Raw genomic sequence first — 27,987 nt, 5'->3', positions numbered from 1 at the left:
GATAAGTCAGGATTTGGTGACAAATAAACAAGTTACCTATAAATCTAGTGACTTACACATGACATATTGATGTATGGCATTCATGTCCTTTTTTTTCTCCATTCAGTCTAGATGACCATGACTACTGTACTTATTGACGTCCATTCATTCTAGATGACCATGACTAGACTACTGTACCTATTGACCACTGATTTAACTACTGAGACATCTTTTCCCCCTCTCTGTTTAGAAACCAAGCTAGACTCCCAAATAATCTATTAATTAACCCTTTAATGACATGACCGGTTTTGACCTTAATGGCCAAGCCCCATTTTTCAAATATGACATGTGTCTCTTTAGGTGGTAATAACTTTGGAATGCTTGTACTGAGCAAAGCGATTATGGGAATGTTTTTTCATGATAAATTGTACTTTATATTAGTGGTATTTTTTGTTGATTCATGCAACCATTTTTTGTGAAAAACTCCAAAATATTGTAAAAAATTTAGAACATACTGGTGTTTTTATAAATTAATTTATAACATTTAATTTATAATTAATTTAAGGTGTTCACTGTGCTGTAAAAATTATATTATCTTTATATGGTGGGTCGCTACGATTATGGCAATACCCAATATATAAAATGAGAATTCGGGTAGAAAAACAGACATGGTGCACATCTACAATCTTGTATAATGATCTGATTGCTTCTCAGCATAATATCAAAAACTAACAGGTTGTTAGTATACATTTTTGATCAAAAAGTACAAGCCCACTCGCCACGTCAAGGCCACCTATTTTGAGTGGGTCCCTAACGTCCCTAGCATAAAATGGCGCAGCACCGAGCGGCGACCACCACCGCCGCGACACCAATGCCCACAGTGGGGAGCGACCCACCGGCAGAGCGGCCCCAATGCCACTCAAACCAGTCTTTGGGCCGCACCCCCCCCGCAGACACGGCGCCACGGCAGTAACGGACACCGCACAGCACCACACCAGTGTGAACAGGGTGTAATGGCTCACTTACCATGCTCTCCCAGTCAGACTGGGAGGCTGCTAGGAAAGAAATGACCCATGTGTAGCTAACTACTACTTGTATAGGGTTGGGCTGAGGGGGTGGGGAAGAGTGCAGACATGTTCAAACAAAAAAAAGAGGGGATAGAAATCACAATGTGAATTCGGGTAGAAAAACAGACATGGTGCACATCTACAATCTTGTATAATGATCTGATTGCTTCTCAGCATAATATCAAAAACTAACAGGTTGTTAGTATACATTTTTGATCAAAAAGTACAAGCCCACTCGCCACGTCAAGGCCACCTATTTTGAGTGGGTCCCTAACGTCCCTAGCATAAAATGGCGCAGCACCGAGCGGCGACCACCACCGCCGCGACACCAATGCCCACAGTGGGGAGCGACCCACCGGCAGAGCGGCCCCAATGCCACTCAAACCAGTCTTTGGGCCGCACCCCCCCGCAGACACGGCGCCACGGCAGTAACGGACACCGCACAGCACCACACCAGTGTGAACAGGGTGTAATGGCTCACTTACCATGCTCTCCCAGTCAGACTGGGAGGCTGCTAGGAAAGAAATGACCCATGTGTAGCTAACTACTACTTGTATAGGGTTGGGCTGAGGGGGTGGGGAAGAGTGCAGACAACATGTTCAAACAAAAAAAAGAGGGGATAGAAATCACAATGTGAATTCGGGTAGAAAAACAGACATGGTGCACATCTATAATCTTGTATAATGATCTGATTGCTTCTCAGCATAATATCAAAAACTAACAGGTTGTTAGTATACATTTTTGATCAAAAAGTACAAGCCCACTCGCCACGTCAAGGCCACCTATTTTGAGTGGGTCCCTAACGTCCCTAGCATAAAATGGCGCAGCACCTAGCGGCGACCACCACCGCCGCGACACCAATGCCCACAGTGGGGAGCGACCCACCGGCAGAGCGGCCCCAATGCCACTCAAACCAGTCTTTGGGCCGCACCCCCCCGCAGACACGGCGCCACGGCAGTAACGTAACCCAATATATAAAACACACCAAAAAGGAGTTGTTTGAGTAGAATGAAACATTATTAACTAGTACAGACAATCCAACTGTCCTATACAGTGGCTCTGCAGATCATCACACCAGCAGTTGGTACAGACAGCAGAGTCGGGATTGAAGCACGAGGCCTCCATAAGAAAACTCGACTGTTGTGGGATAAAAAAACGGGATTTTTCAATGTTGGCAAATGATATGATTCTATTTCCTAACAATCTAAGTTTCTTGTTCACTACACCACTGCAAACAAAGTTTACAGTTACTGGGCACTAAGTCAAAGCTACCATCCTACTTCTCTAAGTCCTTAGACCTCAAAGTCTGTACAATGGGCAAAATATCTTTGAGTGCATCATAGAGGAATATATTGCAGTCAACAATCTCTCACCAAGAGGTACACTACCCAAAGTAGCCTCTGAGAAGCTTTTTATAGGACGGTGGGGGAAGCACTTTTACTCCCTCATGTGACAAGACCCAGTGTCTAATCAAACCACACCAATAATTATTTACATATCTGCCTGAGCATCTAAGTATCAATCACCAGAAGAGAGTTTTACCTGGAAGTAAACTATGAAGGTTTCTATAAATAAAAGCAAGAGGAGATCTTGAAAAAAGAAAGAGGAATTAGTATAGAAAATAACTTGTCTTTACAAAAAGAATAAAAACTTTTTACTGAAACTGCAATAGGCCTGGAATAAGCCCAGGCAACGGTTATTATTCTTAGCAATACCTAACCCAAAAGGAAATAATCAATGAACAATATTATGCTTTTTCCTATTACATTTCCTTTTAGATGTTTCATAGAAAATATTACTTGATTTATTTCTTTAAGAAAGGCCATTAACTTGAGCTCAGCTTTTTTGTTTTGCACGTGGGGCTTGTTTGTAGGCTGAAGACTAAGAAATAGAGATGTAAATGAGTTTGTTTCCTAAATGAGAATGATTGTGAAGATGCGAATTGTTATGAAAGGAACTAACTGTATCCATGCTAATGCATTATTGCTACATGAAGAACAAGGAAAACAAATCACAGAAATTTCCCACTTAATTATTGTGTTGGAAATGCACTGTAATATCATTGACCTATTTGGTCATGCCCCAGTTAATCATATCTGAACCTTTCCCAGTAGGGAATAGACTTGCTCATTTCTTTCTTGCAAATTGTTCAAGTAAAATTCAGTCACATATGTTGTTACACTCATTGCGCGTCCTATCTCTGCAAGCTCTCCAGCTGAGTGATCCATACCAATGGGCATAGTGTATCGGCTTCTCCATACAATAATTTGGCGTGCACACCTCATTCCATATATTGTGTCTAGAGTCCTCCCTTGTCTTTTCTTTGTATAGATCTGTATTGTCATTCTGGAATAGAGCTTATGTGCAGTAACAGTCTAATAAACCAGCAACTTTAGTCGCTTATTAAAGTCAAGCATGTGTCTTTGTTTCATGCTGCTAATGATGCGGAACCATAAAGGCCCAAGTATATTTCGCCTGGACGATGTGGGAGCGAATGCTGAGAGCTCATTACTTGGCTCCCCATTGGAATCCTGCAGGCTTCTGCTCATTGAGGAGACTGTGGGGGCTTTGACAGAATTATTATACTGAATATTTTTAGACTCATTAACTATATCACCAAAGCAAAACATCTCTTCCTTAGATGCAAATGGCTGCAGCTTGTGTGACTTTGCTTTAGTTATTATAGTAAAAAAAACACATGTCTTGAAAATAACTTAAAGAAAGTCTGTCATGCTTGGGTGTTGGAGTGTGTTGCATCCACTCCTGCGTTGAACCCAACCATTTTCTTATTTTATTTTGATGTGAAAAATATGCTATGTCACTAATGTAGTAGAAAAACAGTGGGGATGTAAGATGTCTTTGGAACAATGTTAAGTAAAAATATTATTACAGTAAGGAGCAGCACATATAACAAAACTAATAGATTTCTACAGCTTTTAGATGAACCAGACCAAGCAAAGCTGTATTATGAGGTGGCTCCTGGTCTCCAGGGTCTGAAGCTATTATACACAGTACTATGGCCCTGGAGTACTGCCATTTCTATCTAACTTGTTAATAAAAAATCTTATTCCAACTGTTGCTACTTTGTTCACAATTGGAAGAACAGGAGTGATCAATTTCTGGTTTTAGTTGGTCTTGCCACAAAGGAATTGACTGAAAATGCCTGCAGGTCAACACTATCGCCAGGGATTGGCTGAACGAGCATTTGTGTGCTAAAAAACGACCAGCAAGTGAAGATCTTTGGGGTCGATTAGGCAACCGAGCCAGACACCATTCCTGTCATGTTTTCTTGTGTCTCTCATGGTTGAATAATCCACATCAGACATGACCAACAATATACACAATGACATTTACTATATTATGGCCCTACCATTTTTTATTTATTTTTTTATTTATGCAAACTTTGATATTTTAAAGGTTAGGACAATATATTCAAATATTTGCAATATTCTTTATTACATTGTGCACTCTTTCAAAAAATAAATAAACACTTAAAAACAAACAATTGTCATAGGAGATAGGTCACACACTGCGTCAGATTATCAGAGAAGCACCCAGATAGAAATGTCATCTTTAGGGACAAGTACAGGTACTGTTTGAGATCCGATGGTTGGTTTAGAGTATAGAGACTTTGTGGTGAGCACTTCAATCCTGCCTTTTCTGTGGAGCGACACACTGCCACATCTGCTAATGTAATCATCTTGGGAGCCATTACATAGAACAGTCACCCCCAGTAGTGGTATGAGGGAGACTAACAGCTCAGCATTATATGCAGGACATCCTGCAGCCACATGGCTTACCACTCATAGTAGGGTTTCCAATTGGCATTTTCAGAAGGTTAATGCTCACCCATAAGCAGAAAAGTTTTCCACCAGACTTCAACAGTTTTTTGGCCTCCCTGGTCCCCAGATTTATTACACATTTATGGGACCATCTGGGATGCGAGCTTTGGCAATGTGGGGGTGTGCAGGATCTATAGGCCCAGCTGCAACATATGAGGCACATGTGATACATGATGCCATATGGAAGCTGCATTCCTCCATGCCCAACCTTATCTCATATACTGTATCCGGACAAGAGGTTGCCCAATAGGGTATTAGAACCTCCTTTAAATCAGTTTTCCCCCAAGAAACGTTTTGCTCCAATATAGTAATCACTTATGTGTATCATCTTTACATTTACACATATATAGTTGAATTTCATTCCTGCAAGTTATTTTGGTTCATTATTTTATCTATATATTGAGAAATAGACAGGAATAGTAGTCATGGATCACTGTATTTCTGCAAGATACTTCCCCAGGGTAACTGCTTATCCTTAGGAAAACATAGCTTACTGGGGATATTGGTGGATTATGTTTACTGGCCTTGATTTTATTGAATGACAGGCAGTTTGGCAGTGTGGCATGCCATTTCCTTCCAGGCCAGTCCTGGTTATTAGTTTAGCCTCAGACAGGTGCTGGAAGCTAGATCATTAGTCGTCTAACTTAGATCTGCACATTGTGCAAGGAAGTTGCTACTAGTGTGAGACACAGGCAGTGCTAGGCCTGTCATAGCTGCAGCCAGCAGGAGAAGTCTGGTAAGTCTGGTAATGTATCACCTATCCACAGGACACATGGTGTGCCAACCATCTCAGACCCAGGAGATGGAAATCCCTGTGAGCTGATGACCCCCAAGAATGTCACAATATATACACAATAAAGCAATACTCTGCAATAGATAACTTGCACCTGGTTATAGTGATAATGTACTAAATAATAAAAAACTAACACCTTGGTTGTAAGTTTGTTAATTTAATGTTACAATCCTATACTACTACAATATTCTAGGCTTGGCTCACATGCTGCGTCTGAGGAGTATCCTCCATGCAGCCAAAACATGCAAGTGTGCACAGTTGGACATGCAAGTTGGCACAGGTTTTCATAAGCAGTTTGTTTGGGAGTTGTAAAAAGTAAAAAAAAAAAAAAATCTAAAAAACTGTTAAAATAAGCAAAGACACAGACTAGGTAACAAGAAATTAAAAAAATCAGTACTCACCTCACCAATCTACCACCATTGCTATTCCGGATCCCTGTTGATCTCCAGTTCCTAATTTCCTGACACATTTACTCAATCGATCACTAAGGCGGCTCACTGTTTGACTGAGCCAGCGTTTGACTGAGCCGTCATTTCTGTGTGGTAAGACTGGACACTTGCACTGTAGTGGAGTGGGATTGTGAGGTGGGCACAGATTTTTTTTTTTTTATCCAGTCTTGCGTCCTTTTTAAAATGTTATCTTGCTGAACAATCCATTTAATCCCAATGAGGTATTGCAGCTAAACAACTGTTTCACCCACAAAACCACATGACCATTAACAGCCAGTTCGAATACTGTGCCAACTTGTACATAAGTGTGGTTTAAGCTGCAACTCGACCATATAGGATACTGCCTTCTGTCATTAGAAGACATCATGGCTTTAACCATTGCATCAATAGCCTACACAGCGCACCCTGTTATTTATCCCCATTCTGCTTCCACTGACCTCCATAATTAATATGACTAAATAAATTGTGTGCAGTGTCACATTCAATGGTTTCTCATCATGTAAACCAGGCGGCCATATGGATAGGGAGGTGTAGAGAAAAACGCTCATGTTTATTTATGTTTCTATTTAGACATGAGAGTGATTAGGGAGTAAATTGTTGCCCTGTATTTGGAAGAACAGGCTTTATGTACAGTAAGTTAATGTAGCTGTTTTATTGCGGATTTGTTGCTAATAACGTATAGTGCTGAATAATTTGCTATTTTGAATATCTGAACATATAAATAACTTTCCGTGTAATTTCTGGAGGTTAGAATTTAGACTTGTATTGAAGTGCACTCCTGTGGTGTATAAAAATCGTGATTTAGTTATCCACTGTGACAATATTGACAAAATTCAATTTTCAAAGAAAAAAGAATAACCTCTCGGGTCCAGAACTAAGCCCAAGTATTTTTCTCTTTTATTTCAGGCAACACTTTTGCTGTTTTTTTTTCATTTGGACTGGTACAGCAAAGGGGAGCCATTTGCTTACATAAATTTTGTGTACAGTGTTGTGTAAGCTTCTTTTTTTAACACGCTGTAAATGTTTATTGGGGTGAGATTTGACTTACCACACCTCAGTGCAAACTCGCAGTATATGATTTGTCGCCATTTAAAGGACAGAGTGACATCACAGCCTATCACTGCCATCTACTGGAGGAATAATAAGAACAGTCCAGCAATGAGGATGTCGGTCACTGCAGGGAGGACATTGTGCAGATATACCATGTATGGGATGTTTGCGGAGATTTCTCAAAACTTGTGTAGAGAAAAAGTTGACCTGTTGCCCAGAGGAACCCATCAGATTGCTTCTTTAATTGTTAAAAAGTCTGAAATCTGATTGGTTGCTATGTAATAAATAAGAGCCTTATAAAAAAAATAACTATAAACAACAAAAGAATCTTCGTTCTTGTGCTGTTATGATGATTCCTACCTAACCACTATATTTTGGCTTGAATTGACTAGGACCATTCAGAAATTCCATACATATAGCATACTTTTGGACCATGGCTATAAAAGTTTTATGAAGATTGTGTAACACTTAAAGGTAACCTGTCATCACTTTCATGCTGCCTGAACCACGAGTCATTGTGGCAGTCCCTAGTGGCTTCTGCGTGCCCTGCTGGCATTGATTAATTGATCTTTCCCTCTACCGAAACAAGGAGAGATCGGTCAAGGCTGGTGAGGCAGGGACATGATGCAATACTGACAGCTTTGAACCATAGGCCATAAAAGAGAAATACCCCATAAACCACCAAAATTATTGGTGTTAAATAATACTGATACCGGTCATAATGTACGGTCACCATTGGAGAAATAAATTGAGTTACTTTAAGTTAAAAAAAAATATATATTTATTATAGGCTCATAGACAAATATGGCAGACAGAACAAACTATCTCATGTAAATAACAGTCCTTGCATAAATGTTATAATAATTACAGTAGAAAGGGTAGGCATGTTCTTAGAACCGTCTCACCAACAGGTTTGTGTGAGCTGGATTCATCATGGAAAGTTCTTCTAAGATGGCTTCTTCCTTCATTAATGATGATGCTCCGCCTTCCTTCCTCCTTAGCTTGGCTTGGCTTCCTTCATCAGTCTTGCTTCCTTGTTACTTGATGAATGATGGCCTCCTCGCTTTCTTGTGTGAGCTTCTGTTAGGCCTCTTTATATACCATCCCTATGGGTGTGTTTTACTCTGATTGATATGTGTCCTTTACATATGTGGGCGTGGTTATACTAAGTAAACCTATGTTATATCCATAAATATTATATATCTCCTCCTAGTGGGTTGGTTTGAATGTATCTTTTACTTATGGGTGTATACATTATGTAATGCTTAACTTGTAGTCCGATTGGACATTACTACCCTTTACAAATATGGTACTGCTGTAGTTTCAACCGTGACTATCCTAGAATAGTATGTTATCTCTAGCTAAGCAAGTCTATCTATAGGTTGCGGCTATAGCTTATATTTAACTTTCCTAAAGGTCATGGCATCCATCTTGTATCACAGAATAGCATACCCTGCATGAGTTATAATTGTATATCTTATATAATTTTACAATTGGGGATATATCTTATCCTGGAAAACTGATCTCCAGAGAACATACAATGAGAATGATCCTAAAGGTAATGGACACCAAACATGCTACACATTATAAGTACTACAGTTGTGGCCAAATGTTTTGAGACCTTCACAACTTTTGGATTTCACAAATTTTGCTGTGTCAGGGATTTTAGATCTGTGAGATATTTCTATGGTGTACTGAAATACCATTATAGGCATTTTAAATTAGATTAAGTTTATACAAAGACACAACATTTAAATTGTTAATCTTTCTTTTTCAAGATGTCTGCAGTTCGCCTGGAATGCTCGATATCAGGTTCTCGGCAAAATCCTGACAAATGACAACCCATTTTTACCTAATCAGGCTTGGGGTTTATCACAATTTTGTTTGCCCACCTGCTTTTTGAGGATTGACCACAGGTTTGCAATGGGATTAAGATCTGGGGAGTTTCCTGGCCATAGACCCAAAATCTCAATGTTTTGTTTAAAAAGCCACTGAGATATCACTTTTGCATTGTGACATCATGCTGGAATAAGCATTATTCATAGAGGTTGTTTAGAAACCACTCTTTATTCGTGGCAGTGTTGTTAGGAAAAATTGTGAGTGAGCCTACTCCCATGGATGAAAAGCAACCTTACACATGACTGGTTTCAGAATGCTTTATTGTTAGCATGACTAAGGACTCACGGTAGCCCTTATCTTTTCTTCTCTGGACAAATGTCCTAAACAGTAAAAAGGGGGATACATCAGAGAAAATAACTTTACTCAAGTCCTCTGCATGTGCTTCCTTCAAGGAATATGATTTTAAGGACCATCCCCATTTTAAAGCAACCAGTCTGCTCCTATAAATAAATCGGTGTGACAGAGTGGTATCAGATACCTTGTTCTTGTTGAAGGGGTACTCCGGTGGAAAACAAATCAACTAGTGCCATAAAGTTAAACAGATTTGTAAATGACTTCTATTTGAAAATCTTAATCCTTCCAGTACTTATTAGTTGCTGTATACTACAGAGGAAGTTGTATAGGTCTTTTTTGTCTAAGCACAGTGCTCTCTGCTGACACCTCTGTCCATGTCAGGAACTGTCCAGAGCAGGAGAGGTTTACTGTGGGGATTTGCTCCTGCTTTGGACAGTTCCTGACATGGACAGAGGTGTCAGCAGAGAGCACTGTGCTCATTCAGAAAAGTGCTATACAACTTCCTCTGGAGCTGATAAATACTGGAAGGATTAGGATTTTCGCTTGATGTTAGAAGGTTATTTTTTTGGCAGTGCCGAAATTCAGTGGGTTTTTGTGTTTAAGTTATTTTTATGGTAAGGAATGAATTTATTTTAATTCATCTAATCATTGTTCATAACAATTTAGAGTTTGGGGTGTATTACGATATCAGTTAAAAATAAAAATGCTGCAAAAGCATATAGAATTTCTTAAAGGGGTACTCCACTGAAAAACCTTTTGTTTTAGTTTTTTAGTTTTTTTTTTTTATCAACTGGTGCCAGAAAGGTTAAAACAGATTTGTAAATTACTTCTATTAAAAAATATTAATCCTTCCAGTACTTATCAGCTGCTGTATGTTCCAGAGGAAGTTCTTTTTGACTTTCCTTTCTGTCTGACCACAGTGCTCTCTTCTGACACTTCTGTCCATTTTAGGAACTGTCCAGAGTAGGAGCAAATCCCCAAAGCAAACCTCTCCTGCTCCGGACATTTCCTAAAATGGACAAAGGTGTCAGAAGAGAGCACGGTGGTCAGACAGAAAAGAAATTCAAAAAGAAAAGAACTTCCTGTGTAGCATACAGCAGCTGATAAGTACTAGAAGATTTTTAAATAGAAGTAATTTACAAATCTGTTTAACTTTCTGGTACCAGGTAATTTAATTTTTTTTTTTCCAGGGGAGCATTGCTTTTCCTCAGCTTTTCATTACAGTCCTCCAACCCTGCCAACTCCCCTCCCACAGCATTCCTGCCAGTTCCCATCCAGAGCTGTTGCAAAATATTTCAGTACACAGAAGACTATTGCTCTGCATAATCTGCAACACCTGCTATATTAATATCCTGTGTTCTCCTCTGCCTGTGGCATTGCTAAGCACAAAACAGCATTGTATAAACACACCTCATTGTTTCTTAAATGTTATGTATATGTATATATGACAGGAAGATGGTGATGTAGGATGTAGAGGCTGATGACATCACTCATGGGTGGAGCTTGAGCTAAATGACAAGATCTAGCCACATCCCTCTGATGGTAGGAGATGATGCATCATCTCAGGAGAGAAGAAGGAGCCAGGTAGCTGCCGAGACAATACCACATTGACAGTAAAACAATAACACAACTTCCTTTCAGGGTATTTTAAGCAAAAATATGCTGAAGCCAAAACAGTTCATAATAACACTATATTATAGAGTTATATATCTTGAGGTTATATTTTTATGTAAATATAATTTTCTGATACCCGAATACCTTTCTGATACAAATTGCCACTATAAAAAATTTGCAAACTTTATGGAAACCAAAAGTCAGTCTCAAATCTTATGGTTACGACTAAAGATGAGCGAATTGAATCTGCCGAATCCGAATTCATTACGAATTTCAGGAATAATTTGATTTGCAACGAATGCGCAAATCGCTTCATTAAACTCCATTTAGTGCGGTTCAGGCTCCAGGGCATCTATAATGGTGGATCCACATGTGAGGACATGGGAAAAGGAATCCTGGCAAGGCGGGAACAAGGGTAGGCGGGATGACCCTGAGTCACATGCAGCCAGCCACCCCTGTGATGTCACAGCCCTATATAATCGGCATCCATCTTGTGGCCAGTCACTTCAGCCTTTTATTGCAGAGAGAGAGAGAGAGAGAGGGACAGATAGCACTGTGTGTTGCACAGAAAAGTATTTTTCCAGCAGTGATTCACCTCCGAGTCACATCAGCGTTCTGTTGCACAGTTAGAGGGACAGAGAGCAGTGTTTGTTGCACAGAAAAGCATTTTTACAGCAGCGATTCACCTCCCAGTCACTACAGCGTTCTATTACAGAGAGGGACAGAGAGCAGTGTGTTGCACAGAACAGCAGCGATTCACCTCAAGCCCAAATCCTGCCTAGAAGCACTGATAGGGAAGGGAGTGAGATTGAGATAGAAAGTTCAATTTTGGGTGTAGTACACAGCACTGGTGTGTACTGCTGGTGTTGTAGACACATCCTGTTTTAAGTGTACTGGAGCACATTGTCCTCGCCTCATAAGTGCATACCACATACGTACATCTCATTGGTGTACTATTTTGGTCCTTTTAAAGTCTTAAGGGCCTAGATACTGTCAAGGGCCAGGCAAAAGTACACACTGGCTGGTGTTGTAGACAAATACTGTTTTAAGCATAGTGGAGCATATTGTACCCCCCTCATATACTCACTAAGTATGTCAGGCAGAGAACTGCCAGGACATGCACAGAGGAGTGGCAGAGGCCTAATTTCATCAGGCAGAGATCACAGCAAACTAGGGGTGAGTGGCAGCAGGAGTCGCAGCGAGAGGCCTGAGCTCCTGGTATCAGCTAGCTGTCGTGTCTCGACCAGCAACCCATCTGCCGTCATCGATTGGTTAACACAGTCATCCACTTTATCACAAGTGACATCTGACAACAGTCGGTGGGTTCGTCAGACACAACCCTCAGTTGGCATCGCCCGGGAGCAGTCCCTGTATTCCCATTGCCTCTGTCCTATGCTGTTCCCTCCCCCACAGAAGTATCTTATGCTGTGAGTTCAGCTCCATTATTTAGTGAGGACGATCTAGAGGACAGTCAGCAGCAACTGCCCAGTCAAGAAGTGGAGGAGACATCCGCCGCTTCCTCCGCTAGGCGGGCAAGTAGTAATGAGGAGAGTGAAGTGGGAGGTGGTGTTGCGATCGTTCAGGCTGCTGAAGCAGAAACTGTTGAGGAACCTGAGGAGGACATCAGACACAACTCGTTGAGGATGAAGCCGATCGCACTTGGGAGCCAGGTGCAGGAGGGGCTTCATCATCATCATCAGGAGAAGAGGGTTGTAGGTTGCCCGTGAGGCAGCAGCTGAGCCAGCAAGGTGGTAGCATGGTTGGCATTGAGCATGGTGGCAGAAGTCTGGAGCCAAACGTAACTGGGGTAAACCACCTGCTTCGAGGCAGCCTACCTTCTCGGGAGGTAGTGAAACAGTGGTTCCTGGAGTTGGCAGCTGTAGCAGCCAATTAGTGCAGACTGTTGGGGGGAAAATCAGCTACCTGGCGGTGTGGCAGTTTTTCATCAAGCATCTGGAGGAGGTTAACATGACCACATCCAAGATGTGTCGGCAGAAGGTGAAGCTTGGCCAGGGTCCCAGTGTTTGCACCACAGCCCTGGGTCAACATATGCAGCGTCACCATAAAGCGGCCTGGGAGAACCGTGGCTCCGATGTGGTGGTCCAGCCTGCTGCATCACCCAGTGGCACGCCGCTCCCTGTTTAAGACAACCAAGGCTCCACCACCTCAGCAGAAGGGAGCTGTGTTTCATACCCGTCTTCTGTCGCTTTAGATGCTCCTGCTTCTCCTACTTCAAGTTAGTCATTCTGCCAGCAATCCATCGGCGAAGCCATGTTCAAGAGACAACAGTATGCGCACACTCATCTAACAGCGCAGAAGCTGAATGTGCACCTGTCCAAGTTGCTAGTGCTGCAGTCCCTCCCTTTTCAATTGGTGGACTTTGCACCTTTCAGAGAACTGATGGCTTGTGCCGAGCCGAGGTGGAGAGTCCCAAGCCATCTTTTCTTTGCGAAGAAGGCAGTACCAGCCCTGCACAATTTTGTGGAACAAAAGGTGGGCCATTCTTTGAGCCTGTCGGTGTGTGCCAAAGTGCACAACAGCGCCAACGTGTGGAATTGTAACTACGGTCAGGGACAATACATGTCCTTTATGGCCCACTGGGTGAATGTGGTTCCTGCACAGCCATAACAGCAACTTGGACAGGTCACGCCACTTCTGCCTCCATGCTATCAGGCCGTTGGTCCTGTAACAGTGTGTGACTCCACCTCCTGATCCTTCAACGTGTCCTCAGCCTCTACTGCACGGACAAGTCTCAGTGCCCCTCCAGCATACCATGTGTGCAGGGCATTGCGGTTTCACGCTGTTCTTCACATGGTTTGCCTTGGCGAACGGAGTCACACAGGGGAGGAACTGCTAAAAGTAATTCATAAAGAAATTGAATCATGGCTTACTCCACGAAAACTGGAAATGGGAACCATCGTGACCGACAACGTGAAGAACATCTTGTCTGTGCTGCGACAAGGAAGCCTGAGACATGCGCCCTGCATTGTGTTCCCCCCATCTGCAAGACATCCTAACAATGGGAAGGAAACTTTGCATGCACTTCAGCCACTTATACATCGCAAAGCACACCCTCCTCGAGCTGTAGCGTCAGAACGGTATCCCCCAACATAGTCTGATTTGCGACGTTTCAACACGTTGGAATTCCACCCTCCATATGTTAGACCGACTATACGAACAGAGAAAGCCATCACCGATTTCTTGATGATCCAAATGGATAGAGGGACTCCACTGTGTAACTTCAATGTCAACCAGTGGGAGCTCAGACGTGACACCTTCCGTTTGCTCAGGCCCTTTGAGGAAGCCACATTATTAGTCAGTCCCCAGGATTATGGGATGAACAACTTCATTCCACTGCTTCATATACTACAACATGTGTTGGAAACAATGGCTGGTCAGGGAACTGGAGACATGGCGCCTACATCTGGCGGCCACATGAGCCCTGTGGGGGCTGAACTGGAGGAGGAGTGGGAGGAGCATAGTGGAGCACAGTTTAGATTTCACGAGATGGGTGGTTGTTCTAGTCATCTGACAGGAGAGGAGGAGCAGGAGCAGCTAGGGGAGCTAGAGGGTTATGAGGAAGGTTATACAGAGGACCCAGACACACCGTGGCAGTATGCAGTGGAGATGGAGTCACTTGTACAAATGGCACGATGCATGCTCACTTGCTTGCGTAGTGACCGTTGAATTGTCACCATTCGCCAGTGGGATGACTTCTTGCTCTCCATCTTATTGGACCCTCGCTACCGGCACAAAATGGGGGCCTTTTTTTACACCCACTGAGAGGGAGCACAAACTGATCTACTACAGAGACATCCTACGTAGTCAGTTGGCCGATGCCTATCTGCGCCATTGTCCATCCTTTGCAGGTCTGACTCGGCGGGCCCTCTGCACTCACCTTCCACTGCCATGGCTGAGTCTACAGTCGCTGATGAGTGTTTTTCTTCATATGCATAGTGAAGGAACTCATCAGCAACAGTTACACATGGAGCACGACCTGAACCAGCAGGTGGTGGCATACCTTGACATAACCATGCCAACACACCTTGAAGATCCGCTGAACTTCTGGGCAACCAAACTTGATTTGTGGCCGCAACTAGCAGAGTTTGCCCTGGAAAAGCTGTCCTGCCCGGCCAGTAGTGTGCCATTAGAGCGTGTGTTTAGTGTGGCAGGGACCATAGAGGAACTCGTCTGTCCACGAAAAATGTGGAGAGACTGACCTTTGTGAAGATGAATCAGGCATGGATATGACAGGATTTCCACCCACCAATGCCTGATGCATCAGAGTAGATCGACCATGGTGCCACACCAACACTTCACAAATATGGATAGTGCAAAACATATTTAAGGCGCTGCTCCCCAGTTACAGACATTCCTCCGCATCATACCACAGGTAAGTATTGTGGAAATGCATTACGTAAAAATGGACTTTTAATAATATTCTTAGGATAAAATATATGTACCCAAAATTGTTTTGAAATCAAACAAAAGGAAAGGTGTGCAAAAAACACCATGTGCCACCTACACCATCAAGTATTAATGTGATGCAAAGACCTCTAAAAGGTGGAAGGGAACAACATATGGTCCATTGTAACCGATGTGGGTAAAAACTTCCCCTGTAAGGCCCTACTCTTGCATTATTAATTCCCTTATTGGCAAGTGTTACCCGCCCTAAAAAGGGCAACCCCACACAGGAACCTCTCCCTATTTCCCCCTACAAACACTGCCTTTTCACAGGGTTTTTAGGTGGAAATAGAGAGTTTCCTGTGTGGGGCCGCCCTTTTTAGGGTGAGTAACAATTGCGGCCCCACACATGAATCAATCCCGATTTCCACCTAAAAACCCTGGGAAATGGCAGTGTTTGTAGGCGGAAATACAGAGTGATTCCTGTGTGGGGCCACCCTTTTTAGGGCAAGTAACACTTGCCAAGAAGGGAATTTAATAATGCCACCGGTTACAATGGACCATACATTGTTCCCTTCCACCTTTTTAAACGTCTTTGCATCACATCATTATTTGGTGGTGTAGGTGGCACATGGTGTTTTTTTGTACACCTTTCCTTTTGTTTGATTTAAAAAAAATTTTTTGTGTCCATACATTTTATCCTAAGCATTTTATTAAAAGTTTAGTTTTACGTAATGCATATCCTCAATACTTACTTGTGCACACTAATACTTTTACAAAAGAGAGTGTTTTCTTTTGCCTACCTGCCTCAGCTACTATTCTGATCCTGCCACCCGCTTGATGTCACACATCTGATACCAAGTTCTCCTTTTTTCACCGACCTTCTGGTACTGGTATTGCTACCCACCGCACCACTCTGTCACCGGGTCAATTTCAAGATTCCTGATGCTGCTGCTGCCACCTTCAGGCTTTCTCATTCTGCCACCATATGTTCTCCTCATGCTGATGCCAGCTCCAAGCTGCCTCATACTGCCACCATATGTTCTACTCTTGCTGCTGCCTCCTCCAGGCTGTGTCATTCAGCCACTATATGGTCTCCCCATGCTGCCACCAATTCCAGGCTGTGTCATTCAGCCATTATATGGTCTCCTCATGCTACTGCCACCTCCACGGTTTGTTATTCAGCCACTATATGATCTCCTCATGCTTCCGCCACCTCCAGGCTGTGTCATTCAGCCACTATATGTTCTCCTCATGCTGCCGCCACCTCCAGGCTATGTCATTCAGCCACTATATGGTCTCTTTATGCTGCCGCCACCTCCACACTGTGTCATTCAGCCACTTTATGGTCTCCTCATGCTGCCGCCAACTCCAGGCTGAGTCATCCAGCCTTTATATGGTCTCCTCATGCTTCCGACACCTCTAGGCTGTGTCATTCAGCCACTATATGTTCTCCTCATGCTGCCGACACCTCCAAGCTGTGTCCTTCAGCCACTATATGGTCTCCTTATGCTGCTGCCACCTTCATGCTGTGTCATTCAGCCACACTATGGTCTCCTCATACTGATGCCACCTCCAGGCTCTGTCATTGTGCCGCTCTGCGACAGTGATTCTAATAAAGCAAAGTGTTCTACACCCCTATTGAGGCTCTCAGTAGGCCAGAAATAGCCATTTTTAATAGTGATTAATCGCAAATAAATTCGGACCGAAACAAATTTTTGGGGAAAATTCGGCGAATTGGCCGAATCAAATTTTTGAAAAATTCGCTCATCTCTAGTTGTGACTGTACATACTCAGCTCTCCTTAGCTTTCTAGAAGAACAGGGGAATTGAGGTTCAGCTTTATAGAAGTCAATGAAACATATGTCCTTGTGGCTGTTGTAAAGCAGACATCTTAACTAACATTAACAGAAAATAAAAACAGATTAGAAAAAATACTGTATTTTGGGAGTGATATGTTTAGTCCTTAAAAAAACCCTAAGTATATATTTCCTTTTGTATGGCAGAAATTACCATGTGATAGTAAGATGATGTGTAGTAAGTCTTGACAGGTTTCAGGTCAAAATAATTGTGTATTTCTTTTATTTATTTTTTCAAGGCTTAAAAGAAAAAACAGTCTTTCATGATTGAAAACATCATAAGAATACAATAGAAATGTTTTCTTATGTGAGAAGTTAAATAACAATGATAAATGGACAGGTGGCACTGACCTTTGGAGAAAGGGTCTAAATCTGTCATCCTGTTCAGAGCTACATTTGGCCACGATCCTTCTGTTTGTAGTTTATAAGCATCTTTTTCATAAATATGCTGCTTTATATACTGTATTTCTGTTGCTCTCTAACCTTTTACGAGGCTGTAGCTGTTTATGAGGCTTCTCATCTGTGGTTCACTTACTGCACTAGTACAGTTTGACAATCATGACAATTTCTACTTTATACAACTTTATACATCAATTACTTTCTCTGTTTACTTTCACCAATTTAAAGTCTTGTGGGAATTTCTCCCTTTTTGATATAGCAATCCTCAGAGATGTACTGACATTCAACAGCTGATACTGGCATTTCTCTTTGTGTGTCCTCTCTGTGCATAATTCTTCACCTGATATCACATATTTATCTTATTAGTGGTAATCACGTTCATGTCCATGTAAGTACTATAAATGACAAAGACAGGATCACGTCACAACTAAATAAACAGGCTATGTTTTGGAAAAGGTTTCCCTGTGTTCCACTGGTAAGTTTTTTGCCATAAAATATAAAGCATTCACACAGATCAGACCGATAGTGAGTGACTGTTCTTAGTGACCAACAAATGGATGACAGTACCAAAGCAGCAAAATTGAACCAAACAGTACATGGCATACATAAAAACATTGTAATAGTGTTAGCAAAATATATTATGAGGATTGTTAGTTACCACTTTTGTCTTACAGTAGAGCTTCAATTACTTCTCTGGTCCCAAGTGTTATTTCTAACTTTGTCTCATTCCCCCACTGCTCCTGCTTTGGCAGTGATACCGGTTGGAGGACACTAAGCTGGATATGTGAAAACCTTTTTATAACTCCAATGACAGTATTTAATTAGTTGGTTGGTAGGTCTGGATGCCATCAACTGTAAACATGACATTTAAAGTGAATGTATCATCTAGACATGCTTGTTTTTACTGATCAGTGCCTGACATTAAAACATATTCTTAATTTTTAATCTGGTTCTATTTTCTGACCATCTAATCTCAGCAGTTTTTAACAACATATGAAGATATGCTTTAACCCCTTAACGACGCAGGACGTATATTTACGTCCTGCGCCGGCTCCAGCGATATGAAGCGGGATCACGCCGCGATCCCGCATCATATCGCGTCGGTCCCGGCGCTCATCAACGGTCGGGACCCGCGGCTAATACCACACATCGTCGATCGCGGCGATGTGCGGTATTAACCCTTTAGAAGCGGCGGTCAAAGCTGACCGCTTCTAAAGTGAAAGTGAAAGTGACCCGGCTGCTCAGTCGGGCTGTTCGGGACCGCCGATCGGGGCGTCCCGAACAGCTGACAGGACACCGGGAGGGCCCTTACCTGCCTCCTCGGTGTCCGATCGGCAAATGACTGCTCCGTGCCTGAGATCCAGGCAGGAGCAGTCAAGCGCCGATAACACTGATCACAGGCGTGTTAATACACGCCTGTGATCTGTGTAAAAGATCAGTGTGTGCAGTGTTATAGGTCCCTATGGGACCTATAACACTGCAAAAAAAAGTCAAAAAAAGTGTTAATAAAGGTCGTTTAACCCCTTCCCTAATAAAAGTTTGAATAACCCCCCTTTTCCCATAAAAAAAATTCCAAAGTCAAAAAAAGCGCATTTTTGGTCACTTTTTATACCATTAAAAAATGAATAAAAAGTGATCAAAAAGTCCGATCAAAACAAAAATCATACCGATAAAAATTTCAGATCACGGCACAAAAAATGAGTCCTCATACAGCCCTGTACGTGGAAAAATAAAAAAGTTATAGGGGTCAGAAGATGACATTTTTAAACGTATAAATTTTCCTGCATGTAGTTATGATTTTTTCCAGAAGTGCGACAAAATCAAACCTATATACGTAGGGTATCATTTTAACCGTATGGACCTACAGAATAATGATAAGGTGTCATTTTTACCGAAATATGCACTGCGTAGAAACGGAAGCCCCCAAAAGTTACAAAATGGCGTTTTTTCTTAGATTTTGTCGCATAATGATTTTTTTTCCGTTTCGCCGTGCATTTTTGGGTAAAATGACTAATGTCACTGCAAAGTAGAATTGGCGACGCAAAAAATAAGCCATAATATGGATTTTTAGGTGGAAAATTGAAAGGGTTATGATTTTTAAAAGGTAAGGAGGAAAAAACGAAAGTGCAAAAACGGAAAAATCCTGAGTCCTTAAGGGGTTAAAGCAAGCCCCCCCAGATACAGTATAGTTAACAATAGTCTGGAGTTGACTCACTGACATGAATGGGAGAGGTTTCTGGGCATGCTCTGCATGCATGTGACCTGTGCAGAGGTCATTTTACTGGGGTTGAGCTATCAGCTTTAGGTAAATATTCAGAATATTGGGCAGACTAGATGGGCCAAATGGCTCTTCTCTGCCAGCACAGACTTTTCATATCTTTTTACTTATGTAAAATGGTAAATGAGTAAAAAAAAAATATCAGTGAAAAAAAGTGTGTCTTTTATTCCCTCTTCATGTCAATAAATAGCAAATCTGTAAAGTTTTTTTTTATTTATGCTGTGTGTTTGTGGCTAAAGCTAGCATGGACCTAGAGAATAGATAGATAGATAGAGATATACAGTAGATATATCTTGCAAGGATGGGCTACAACTACATATTTATATATCTATTATTTGCCCATAGTCTATGTCCCAGTGCTTTAGGCTGCCAGCTGTCGCTTAGACCATTGTATGTTTGTATGACTTGCTAACAATTGTATCATACCACGCATTCTATGAGTTTCCCTCTGACCCATGTGGCAGAATCACGGGTAACACACTAAGTTATGCATGATCCTCAGTTGTATTTGCCTGTTACTGAGATGATCATCACTTATATGGCTGCCGAGGTTGCTATAGACTCAATGCATATGTGCATGGATTTTTTTGACAGTGCTTCCACGCTGGCCAGTGCTGGCCACTTTTGGGAGAGTGAACCCTTTTTTTTATTACTTTGTAAGGTACACGTACACTGTAATTAAGTACTTCACATTAATCTGCAATTTTAATGCTTTTTATGTATGTTCACTTACCAATTTTGATATATAGTTCAACAAAAAGGAAAACGAATACACCATACAGCGCACATCCAATTTTGTAAAAGCATAACAATCTTTATTACATGATTCCAAAGCCAAAACTAATCAGACAGACATTTAAAAACATTTTAAAAGACCCAAAGGCCACTCCACAACAGGGGGGGGGGGGGGGGGGGCGCTCAGACCTCTCTAAGGGCACCTGCACTATATGTATATAAATTGCACTCACCCTAATGGCCCAACATAGAGAACACAAACAATGCAGTACATAAACTTTCCCCCGAGCAATATTGACCATACATCCTGTACAGTAACCGTATTTTGTATCAATAACCAATGGGACACTGGGAGAAAGAGGCCAGGGACAGCGGGTGGAGGGTATGGATCCAGGCAGGTGCCCTCCTAAGCCCCACGCGTTACATCACCCCTTGATGACTTTTCTTTAGGGTGTGTGTAATTTGGTTATATAAACGCTTATTTATGTATTTCACCAATGATATATTTATATGTGTGCTTTTTATTGAAATTCTATACCAATTGAAATTCACCTTTGGCATCTGTATACCTTCATATAGTCACTTCTCGCTTGAAAAAGGCTGCACAGGAGCTGAACCAATGAAGATGGAATAAAAGCCACTTTTTCACTGAGTTGGAGTGCTGCAGTAAAGTCCTCTTGCACGATATATATATATATATATATATATATATATATACATATATATATATATATATATATATATATATGTGTGTCTGTGTGTGTAATCATAGCAGTAAAATATATATCTAGTGATCCTATAAGAAGTTGTCTAAGCATGTAGAAAAATAGCGTTCATGAAAGTGTAGTGAATTGTTAAGATTATGGTCTCTGCAACTTCCTTGACAAACACAAAGCCTTAATTGACTATCAAGCTTGAGGAAGTCTGGATTGTGATTGGTCAGGAGGGTTCCAGACCATTGAGAATGTGCTGTACCAGCACCATGGATTCTTTCAATGCATTAATTTGCATATCAGCTGTAGCAATAGCAGTCCATGATGATGACATTGCATTGCTTGTTATGTTGTGCTTGGTAACTAATACAAAATTAGACTCTTAAATGTAAAGCAGAAATGTGATCCAAACTGTTAATTATGTTAACAGAATAATAAATATTAAATGCACATTAAAATGGGTTCTATTGCAGTGCACATTACTGTACCAACATCATTGTGTCTTATGTTTATATTGTTTTTTTCCCCTCTCGCTTAATGCTGTCTTTATGGCAAAAGTATTTACTGACAAACTTAGCAGTATTTGTTTACCAGTACTGTAAATTGGAAACATTTTATTCAAGCAAAACTGAAGAGGATATTTTACGGTAAAATAAGGGCTTTTCTAGGGTCCTAAAAGATCAGGGATACCGGACAATGTCTTCCTTTGACATAAGTTTCTTGTAGACAACACAAACCCCCATTCTTTGGTAATGTATATACAAACTAATGTTTTTTATGCCAATGTAACCCAATAGAATGCCACTAAGTTGCCCCATAGCTTCCTTAGACAGCCTGTCAGCTGTTCCCTCAATGCTGCAGAGCTGCTGCTATCATAACCTTGCCCCCACTGCTGATGCTTCTTTCCAGTTTGTGTGCACTGGTCATAAAATTATATACCAAACCCCCTAAGGGCTTGCACCCCTCAGGGACAAATTCCCTTTAACTAGAGATCCCTCTAATTAGAAAATCATTTTCTTAATTAATAATAATAATAATAATAATAATAATAATAATAATATTAATAATTAATTATCCCCTTGGTGCACACAATATATATAAAGAGGTGTATTAAAAATTACAAAGTGATAATATATGGCAAATGTTATACGTATTTATCAATATTTCTATCATGGGATATTCAGAGATGTCCAATGAGTATTAATTCACCTAAATTGTCCACTGAATGCTAGATTCCAATCATTATTGGCTAGTGTTTCCCATAATCTACAGACCATACCATATAAAACATATCACAAATAGACCTCCCCAATGTTTCGCAGGATACAAACGCCTTTAAAAAAAAAAAATGTAAAAAAAAAAAAAGAAGCAATAAAGAAATTATTTTATGATAGGGGGGTTCCTTAACTAAACGGAATTAGTCCCTAAGGGGCTTAAGCTCTAAGGGGGGTTGGTATATTGCATTGACCATGGGAACTACCTAAGATTTTTTGGTTTAGTTATTATACACCTGTCCTAAATACATATCTGGATATAATATGTGTAAGTAGGTAAGGAAAACTGGAGAAGTGCCCGGTTGTCCAAGGGTACCGACACTACAGCTGTAAAGGGAATTACTGAGATAATGTGGTTTAATGGAAGGAGGGGATACCTCATAGAACGTTGTTTTCCTTTTCCTTTTTCCAGTTTTGGACAAAATGTTCTAAAATGTAAATAAAATAAAAAAAATACATTCAGACCAGGATTTCATAGATTTAGATAAGTCTTCATGAACTTTGTACTTAAACTGTTTCTGCTAAAACCAGCTCCTCAGATAGACTATTGTACATTTGGAGCCTCCATTGCAGAATCGGTCCAAATAAACAGATTAAAAAACTAAATCAACACAATTTTTTGTCTGGTTAGAATCCAGTGAAATGATGAATACTGGCCAGGAACCCAATGAGATCTATTAAAGTAAATGGGATTAATTGGGCTCCTTTGGAGTCCATTTTGTGCGACAGACTGGTCATCTATAGCTCCATTTACTGCTGGAACCAAGGGCACCATAAAAATAATAATAATAATCATAATAATAAATGTTTCTGCTCTATAAATCAATCACCAATGGTTTTACCAAAACCATATAAAGAATGATGTCTTCTCCGTGTCCTCTGTACACTAACATATTTGGGTTTAAAGTGTACCTGTTGTTAACAAAAACTTTTTACATAATGTAGATAATACCATTACATTTATATTTAAACCACAGAACTTCTTGTCTTTTCTCCATCAACTGATACTGTACCTAACCCCGACATTTCCATCTCGGTATGTGGTACTACCATAACTGCCGGGCAGCAGGCTCGTTGTCTTGGAGTTATACTTGACTCTGATCTGTCTTTCACTCCCCATATTCAGTCTCTTTCATGTTCTTGTCACCTGCATCTCAAAAACATTTCAAGAATCCGCCCGTTTCTCACTACTGAAACTGCTAAAACTCTCATTATTGCTTTGATTCACTCCCGCCTCGACTACTGTAACTCTTTACTAATAGGCCTTCCTTTCTCCAAACTCTCTCCTCTCCAGTCCATCCTTAATGCCGCAGCCAGACTCATCTTCCTCTCCAGCCACTACACAGACGCCTCCTACCTGTGCCAGTCACTACACTGGTTACCAATTCAGTCCAGAATACTGTACAAAATCCTCAGTCTCACACACAAAGCTCTCCACAATGCTGCACCTCCCTACATCTCCTCTCTCATCTCCGTTTACCATCCTACACGTTCTCTCCAATCTGCTAATGATCTCACACTAACCTTCTATAATCCGAACTTCTCACTCCCGTCTCCAAGACTTCACTCGTGCTGCACCGGTTCTCTGGAATGCTATCCCTCAATCCCTCAGACTCAACAACAACATCCATAGTTTCAAACGTGGCCTAAAAACACATCTCTTCAGACAGGCCTACAACAGTCTCTAATTGGCCTCAACATATCCTCAACATATCCCCAACATATCCTCAACATATCCCCAACATATCCCCAACATATCCTAAACATATCCTCAACATATCCCCAACATATCCCCAACATATCCCCACACCTCTTGTTTGAATAGTTATTGTGTAATTTTATGTCTGATACTTGTCTTTGTTTGTACCCCATAATTGTAAGCGCTGCGGAATCTGTAGGCACTATATAAATAAATAAATAAATATTTGTAATATACATTGGTTAAAAAATGTGTATATTTTTGTCCCTACAGCTATTACCTGTGTGTCTCTGTAAGGAGTCCAGATACAGGAAGCAGTGCTCTTACACATATAGCTGAACATAAAATCTATACAAATTCTGTTTCTTATCCCTATAAAGGGGTACTCCACTGAAATTTTTTTTATTAATCAACTGGTGCCAGAAAGTTAAACAGATTTGTAAATTACTTCTATTAAAAAAATGTAACCCTTCCAGTACTTATCAGGTGCTGAATACTACAGAGGAATTTATTTTCTTTTTTAATTTCCTTTCTGTCAAACCACAGTGCTCTCTGCTGCTCTCTGCATTTTAGGAACTGTCCAGAGTAGGAGCAAATCCCAATAGCAAACCTATCCTGCTCTGGACAGTTCCTGACATAGACAGAGGTGTCAGCAGAGAGCACTTGTGGTCAGGCAGAAAGGAAATTCAAAAAGAAAAGAACTTCCTCTGTAGTATACAGTGGCTCATAAGTACTGGAAGGAATAAGTTTTTTTTTAATAGAAGTAATTTACAAATCTGTACAACTTTCTGGCACCAGTTGATTGAAAAAAAAAAAAAAAATAAGTGTTTTCCAGTGGAGTACCCCTATAACTGTTCTTATTGATTTAGAATCTTTCCAGCTTGTTCAATTTAAGCTTTTTGGGTTGTGGCAATTGTATAAATATATCTTATATATTGGTGAGTTAGACTTGACAGCTACCAGCTTTGTCATTCTGTGAAAAGGATGAAACTGTATCTTCTCTAGATTGTAGATCATTACTTTTTGGAGGCAGGGATTTCAGTCAAACTTGAAGCAAGTTTTACTTGTCCATTTTCAACAGGCACGCAGAATTTATAGGACTATATTCGAAGACAAAATAGGTCTATAGACACACACAGTTGACTGGTCGTCTCAAAGCCATGAAGGAACAGGCATGGTCATCAAAAATCTTATGTTATACTGTATTATTAACATGCTCTACAGTTAAGAATACCAAGCCACCAAAACATATTCCTCAACATATCGTATGAATATCAGTGGGACCTAAGCAGCTATTGGTCAATGATAACTTATATATTGTATCATAGTTTATAAAGTTGAAAAAAGACCAGAGTCCATCAAGTTCAACCTATATTCCTATTGAGTTCCTGTTGAGTTGATCCAGTGGAAGGAAAAAAAAACTCATACTAGAGGTAAAAATTCCTTCCCGACTCCAAATATGGCATCAGAATAAATCAAAGCTGACCACCGCTTCTAAAGTGAAACTGAAAGTGACCCGGCTGCTCAGTCGGGCTGTTCGGGACCGCCGCGGTGAAATCGCGGCGTCCCGAACAGCTGACCGGACACCGGGAGGGCCCTTACCTGCCTACTCGGTGTCCGATCGATGAATGACTGCTCCGTGCCTGAGATCCAGGCAGGAGCAGTCAAGCGCCGATAATGCTGATCACAGGCGTGTTAATACACGCCAGTGATCAGCATAGGAGATCAGTGTGTGCAATGTTATAGGTCCCTATGGGACCTATAACACTGCAAAAAAAATGTAAAAAAAAAAGTGTTAATAAAGGTCATTTAACCCCTTCCCTAATAAAAGTTTGAATCACCCCCCTTTTCCCATAAAAAAAATAAAACAGTGTAAAAAAAAAATAAATAAACATATGTGGTATCGCCGCGTGCGTAAATGTCCGGACTATAAAAATATATCAATAATTAAACCGCACGGTCAATGGCGTACGCGCAAAAAAATTCCAAAGTCCAAAAAAGCATATTTTGGTCACTTTTTATACCATTAAAAAAATGAATAAAAAGTGATCAAAAAGTCCGATCAAAACAAAAATCATACCGATAAAAACTTCAGATCACGGCGCAAAAAATGAGCACTCATACCGCCCTGTACTTTGAAAAATAAAAAGTTATAGGGGTCAGAAGATGACATTTTTAAACGTATAAATTTTCCTGCATGTAGTTATGATTTTTTCCAGAAGTGCGACAAAATCAAACCTATATAAGTAGGGTATCATTTTAATCGTATGGACCTACAGAATAATGATAAGGTGTAATTTTTACCAAAATATGCACTACGTAGAAACGGAAGCCCCCAAAAGTTACAAAATGGCGTTTTTTTTTCGATTTTGTCGCACAATGATTTTTTTTTCCGTTTCGCCGTGCATTTTTGGGTAAAATGACTAATGTCACTGCAAAGTAGAATTGACGATGCAAAAAATAAGCCATAATATGGATGTTTAGGTGGAAAATTGAAAGGGTTATGATTTTTAAAAGGTAAGGAGGAAAAAACGAAAGTGCAAAAACGGAAAAACCCTGAGTCCTTAAGGGGTTAAACATTGTAGTGGGCACATACAAAACTAGTGATAGAATATAGCACTATTATTATATTGTTATATTATTATTTAGAAATTGATAAGAGACAGATACATGTTTTTTTCTACTGTTTCTATTGTCTGACTGTTTCTATTGTCTGACGTTATTATGGGGCCAGCCATGTTTAAAAACATGTTAAAAACATGAATAGCCCTCCGCTTCCCGACGTTTCGTTGGATAAACCAACGAAACGTCGGGAAGCGGAGGGCTATTCATGTTTTAACCAGCAGCTATCAGTGCCCATCTGTTAGTGCAGCGACATCTGCACATTAGTGCTGTCAAAGCACAGTATCACTATTAAAGAAGTTACAGGATGCATGCATACTATATAGGCAACTACTAGCTGTGTTTTTAAACACTATACCGGAGCTCACACATTTTAAATGACTCAATAAAATTCAGTTTTAAGGGGGGTTTCTAGTTTAGGGTTAACCCCTTGGGGGGCGACCCCTAAAAAGGTTGTTGTAATACAGAGTAGAAGCAAACCCCCATAGTAAACTGATCCTGCTCTGGGCAGTTCCTGACATGGACAGAGGTTGCAGCAGAGAGCAATGTGGTCATATGGGAGATGTGGTCAGAACTACACAACTTCCTCTGTAGTATACAGCAGCTGATAAGTACTAGAAGGCTTAACATATGTACATAGTAATTTCCAAATCTGTTTAACTTTTTTCACCATTTGAAAACGTTTTTTTTCCCACCAAAGTTCCCCATAAAAAAAATACTCGAACAATAGGTAATATTAGGTGATGACCGATTCCCTTTAACAAGGTTCTATAGACCCTGGTTAAAACATTAAAACATTTTACTTTTTTTGGGGTTGTAGTTTTTTTCTTAAATCACTGTTATTTAATGCGGACTATAGAGAGAGTGCAAGCTTCCTAGTCTGCGGTACTTGTGAGTTGCTGCTCGAGTCTCTCTAACCACTAGTAAATGAGAGTGTTTTGTAAAAGACAACCAATACAGTGATCAGGGTTCTTGTCACCAGATTAATGTGGCCCTCTCATAGTCTATGGAATTTCTG

At 40.7% G+C, this 27,987-nt stretch overlaps 1 protein-coding gene across 9 annotated transcripts in view; it reads left to right on the top strand.

Annotated features, from left to right (window-relative positions):
• CCDC178 (coiled-coil domain containing 178) overlaps positions 1-27,987 on the top strand; it is a 372,333-nt gene that overhangs the window by 291,644 nt on the left and 52,702 nt on the right. The window contains exon 19 of one of the 9 annotated variants that reach the window (XM_056521807.1): positions 21,241-21,258. The exons of 7 other annotated variants lie outside the window; for them this stretch is intronic. Coding sequence is in view for 1 of the 2 variants with exons in the window: in XM_056521804.1 (XP_056377779.1) it covers positions 7,037-7,126 (90 nt within the window). In the remaining variant the exon portion in view is untranslated. Of the gene's footprint in view, positions 1-7,036; positions 7,165-21,240; positions 21,259-27,987 lie in introns of those variants that run through there. One more of the 9 variants, XM_056521804.1, reaches the window with a different exon arrangement.

This window comes from Hyla sarda, chromosome 5 (genome assembly GCF_029499605.1).
Source record: "Hyla sarda isolate aHylSar1 chromosome 5, aHylSar1.hap1, whole genome shotgun sequence".
Taxonomy (NCBI): Eukaryota; Metazoa; Chordata; class Amphibia; order Anura; family Hylidae; genus Hyla; species Hyla sarda.
This window is presented reverse-complemented; position numbering and strand designations above follow the sequence as displayed.